This window comes from Fragaria vesca, linkage group LG3 (assembly GCF_000184155.1).
Source record: "Fragaria vesca subsp. vesca linkage group LG3, FraVesHawaii_1.0, whole genome shotgun sequence".
Lineage (NCBI taxonomy): Eukaryota > Viridiplantae > Streptophyta > Magnoliopsida > Rosales > Rosaceae > Fragaria > Fragaria vesca.
The window spans coordinates 14,231,738-14,236,598 of NC_020493.1; the positions used below are offsets into that span (position 1 = coordinate 14,231,738).

The 4,861-nt window shown below is 38.5% G+C and overlaps 1 protein-coding gene across 1 annotated transcript; it reads right to left on the reverse strand.

Annotated features, from left to right (window-relative positions):
* Window positions 1-2,657: 2,657 nt before the first annotated feature.
* Window positions 2,658-4,735, reverse strand: LOC101303593. The gene is made up of 2 exons (XM_004294316.1): window positions 4,509-4,735; window positions 2,658-3,327 (listed from the first exon to the last, which is right to left on the reverse strand). The coding sequence occupies exons 1-2, from the start codon at window positions 4,666-4,668 to the stop codon at window positions 3,044-3,046; spliced, it is 444 nt and encodes a 147-aa protein (XP_004294364.1). The 5' UTR covers window positions 4,669-4,735; the 3' UTR covers window positions 2,658-3,043.
* Between the last annotated feature and the right edge of the window lie 126 nt (window positions 4,736-4,861).

The window sequence follows — 4,861 nt, forward strand, 5'->3', positions numbered from 1 at the left end:
AGCGTTTTGAGCTGTCGCATGCAGCATATTTCTTTCTATGGAAAGTAAAATTGGAAAGCATAAGAATTATTTCCTTTATTTATTTTTGTCCACTCACTCTAACGTTATTAAATGTTTCCCCTGGGCCTTCGTTTAAATTGCCCAGTCTGCAGAGTTCGGGTTGGATCTAGTAGGAGGCGAGGCATAGTCACCCGCATTTCTGCCAGTTTTCATCAGTAGGTTACCTGTTCAACCTACTCGTGTTTTCTTGCTTCCGTTTGTGTTTAGTAGCTCTGAATACTTTGGGATTATTGTATATTATGTGATGTTTGGAAGTGTTGAATTAAGAGTGAAATTTGGAATTTTCGAGTTAGGGTTGTCCATCTGCAAGGGAGATTTTCTCAATCTTTTCAGTAAATTTTCCTTGGGGGTGGTCCCCGCACGACTTACTCCGGGTTTCAGGGTGAAATTCGGGGTGGGTCGTGTCAAATTTGTTCCTTTTAGTAATAGCCAAGCTAAGATTCTGGAGGTTAGAAGTTGAAGGTTCGTGGCTGATGACAAATATACATATACGTACCTATACTTGATACTTTTTCAGTTCAAATTATATCTAGGCTTCAGCCTATGCAGCCTTATGCATAGATCCGTCCATGATCTACTCCCAACAACTAAGGGATTATAGTCACCAAGTTTACGGTTAACTATGTTGCACCGACACTTCATACTAGTGGAGTGTCGGAGTGTCCGACACACCTGACACGCTGACACGCGCTCGACAAGTATCCGATACGTCACGTAGCGTGTCGGAAAATGTTGACTTTTTCGACACATCCTGACACTTTGACCGACACGCCATGTCATTTTTTTGACACGCCACGTCAGCAAATTGTATGTTTTTCAGGGCTATACGACGCACCTCCTGTGTCGTTTGGGTGAAGCAGTTGTTCACCGGCCGGCCACTGCGCATTTCACTTTGAGGGTCTTTGAGGTGGTGGTGTTTTGGACTTCTGGTTGGTCTTTTTGGGGAGGAAGGAGTGGAGAAAGTAGTGCTGTTTGGAGAAGGAGAAGAATTGGTCTGGTTTTGTTTTGGGTAAGGTGGAAGGTTGCGACACCAGAGAAGCCATAGGTGGGGATCAAACAGAAGAAGCAAAAATTGTTAATTTGGGGATCAAACCCAGTAACAGTTTGGTTGTTCATGGCTGGTTGTGGGAGTTAGGGACACGTGGCTTGATGGTAATAAAGCAAATTACAAGTGTAAGTAAATTGGGTTTTTGAGGTAAAGTTTGCTTGGGGATTGTGGAGGAGAGAGTCTGGGGAAGGATACTTGCTTATCTATCTACATCGATTTAGTTTTATATATCAATTAAATTGGCTTTGTTTGATGTTATTTTTTATAAATTATTATGCGATGCATTAAATTTAGTGCTTTATTTTGGTAATATATGAATTTATTCCATGTTTTTAGTATTTTGTTATGCATTAGAACTATATAAAAATATTAATAATTTGTCGTGTTCAAGACGTGTCAGAACTTAGGTTTTTGAGATTTACTGTGTCGTCGTGTCCATGCAACATAGGCGGCTAATCACTAACACAAAACCCGAGGCTGGATCCTCTGCTTACTATAGGCCTTGATTCCTATGTTTTCTGCGCAAATATATATGGTTTTAATTTTTAAAGTCTGAGTGGAGATTCATAGATGACTACAATCTCATTCATCCGGTCAGTCGGTCAGTTGCTGATCATAAGAGATTTGCATAATTGTTCGTTAGATAAAGCCTCATTAAAACTAAGTGGTTGAGATATAACAAGTTGGCTAGTATTTAATCGTTGGATTTAAATGAGTACGTCTTAATCTAATGGTAGTTATCCAAATTCTGATGGTCAGTTAGTAACTAGATGAACACCGAAAATGACTATATATGTTTTTTAATTATTCTGGATTTCGAACCACTCACTATAAAAACTTCCTCAACTTTATGGTTGCCCTAAAAACTATTTTAAGTTTTTGTGATCGTTTATGTAAGATTACAAACGAACCAAAAAGAAGAAAAATCTAATTTTCTAGAAGCACTTTAAGTTTTGGACCAATGTGATACACACAGGAGAGTGATGGTCGAGACTAAGAGGTTAGCTATTTTGGTTTTGCTTATACTGATGTTGAACCAAGGCATGCCAAGCTAGAAAGTTACTTGCACAACTCCATCATATAGGTAGGTGGATCAGTGGATGGGCATCAATGGCTTAAAAATGATTTCGTGACCCACTCTATATGCTGAAGTTGCACGCCTTGGCAATGGTTCTACTTAGTGGCCTAGTAAACTATAGAAAAAATTGTTCTATAAGGAAAAGGTCCCAGTACTCGCTAGTCCTAACTAACATACCCATCATGAAATCAACCGCCTCAAGAATAAAAATGATGAGCTAATAGCTATGATTTAGATGCTTCTTTTGGTGCCGTTGACGACACCACTAATGCTATGTCTATGCCTCACCTGCCGCAATCCATGAGCTAGAGTATGCAATTTGGGCGGCCCTTGCTTTGTGTTCTCATTGTTCTAAGTGTCACACTCCACTATTTGATGTGAAAAAGAACGGGAAAAGTACATGATTAAGCATCTTATACGACACAACTCGATAAGTAAACAAAATCATATAGTTAAAGTTTGAACTTGATTAGGATGTAAAATCTATTTTGATATTGCATATATAATCGTGTTAAACTCTTTAAAATCATGCTTAAATTTTTGGGTGATTCTAGGGGAATATAAGAGCATCCAATTAATGCTTGACTCTAGTGTACAAGGAAAACTCTTACACTCTAATAACACTCACTGAGCCATGACTACATCATCTCTTTTTCAATTCCATCAGCATAGGCAAAGCAAGATTACAACCACATGACAGTAATACACGTCAAGCCTACAATGTTTAAATGCAGTATGCTGGTACACTAACAACACTCACTATGCCATGACTAGATCATCTCTTTTTCAATTCCATTCAGTATAGGCAAAGCAAGATTGCAACTACATGACAGTAATAGACATCAAGCCTACAATGTTTAAATGCAGTATGCTGGTACACTAGACGGTTGATAGACGAAAGTTCTGACGGTGTGAGAATAACCTGATGGGTGATTATAACTGAACTTTACTCCTGAGCTGGTACCCCTGAGATGAGTGCAGTGCTCATGGAAGCTGCTAATAGGTCGTGCCAGGCATGCATCCCAGCGGTCACTCTCAGGCATAGTCTCTGCCACTGTATATCTCCCCTTAGCATTCGTGAATGCCTGGTAATTTAAAACTTCTCCGGATTTTGTGATGCATAGAACAGCTACCTCAGCACCTGCAAAGAGTCAAACCAATTCATTCTTCCATATCCATAGTAGTTGACTAATATTGTAAATCCGTCAAGAGAGTTTGAAGATTAAGCATCCTCTGTATCTTTAATTTCGTCACCGAATTCAATTGATACAATCACCAGAAAATGACATGAATGTGAACCATTTCAATTAATAGCATATGAAACTACAAACTAACAGATAGAAACATCAACGAATAAAACTTAAAAGAGAAACCCAGCTCATTGAGTGAATATGAAGATCATAAGTTTGTTTTAGCAGTTTATAAATGTTCCTTCTTAAAGACCTAAAAACTTAGTCCAAAAAGTAAATACCGATCAAATGAATGATGTATGAACGGGATGGAAGTAGATGTTGAGGAACAGAAGATGGCAACTGCAGGGAGTACTTCGGTTAGAAGTTCTTAATTGACATTTGTTGGAACAAAGGTTCTATCATAGGGAGAACATTCCAACTCGCAAAGTCAAATGTTCAACTACGAGAACTGGAAACTAGCAGCTATGAAGCAGCATATTGTCCTCAGCCAATTGATATGCCTACTACGTACTGCTTGAAGGACATGTAACATCAAGTCATCTGATCTTGATTCACCCAAGACGTTTTCAGGAAATGCAATAACATAGACATTGATGCAAATGAGAAGGAATATAATTTGGCGACAAATTCAAACAATAATACTGTGAAGATTTGTACAGAACAATAACATATATCACTGTCCCAGCTGTATGACCACTAAAATAAGACCAATACTCTTCAAGTAAGAGCTGGGTTTTCCGCAAGACGAACAAAAGTGCCAAATTCTACAAATCATTGATATAATAATACGAAACTGTTGGTCAGAAGGTAGAAACGCAGAAGTATTATACTCTAGTTCAAGAACCTCTAAAAATCTCAATGAACTAGTACTCATTTAAGAACTAAGGAATCCAGATACTGTGTATTATCTTAATATAAAGAGGAAAGTATTCCACCTCTCTACTCATAATTCTGAGAATTCCAAAAATTCAGACTGGCAGAATAATCAAATTTATGCAAAACACATGATGATCAATTGATCATAATCACCCTTAAGAAATTCCAGAAACCCAGAAAACGAGGTTGTTAATTTCATCATTAGGACTCGAATATGGAATCAAAAGGGTATTACAGGGTGGAAAGAACGGACCTTCAAGAATATGGTCTTCAGGTCCGAGAGCGGAGTCGCCACAAACATCACAGATAACTCTGCCGTGGATTTCACCAGTCCAAGCTTCGATACCGGAAATGAAGACCGCCAACAAGACAAGGACCACCGCGAGCTTGTTCATATTGTTCTCTGCTTTCATGGCTGTGTCACTGTTTCTTTCATCTGCTTATTTATAAGCAAAGGTAGGTGTTGGAGTGGCACAACAGTTTCTTAGACTTTGTTTTGGCTTATTTCTGTCGGTAGCCTGTGAAGAAGAGGCGAACCGTACCAAAAATTTCATTACCACCCAAACGAGACCTTCGTGTAAATTACTTTTTACTTTTTCTATTATC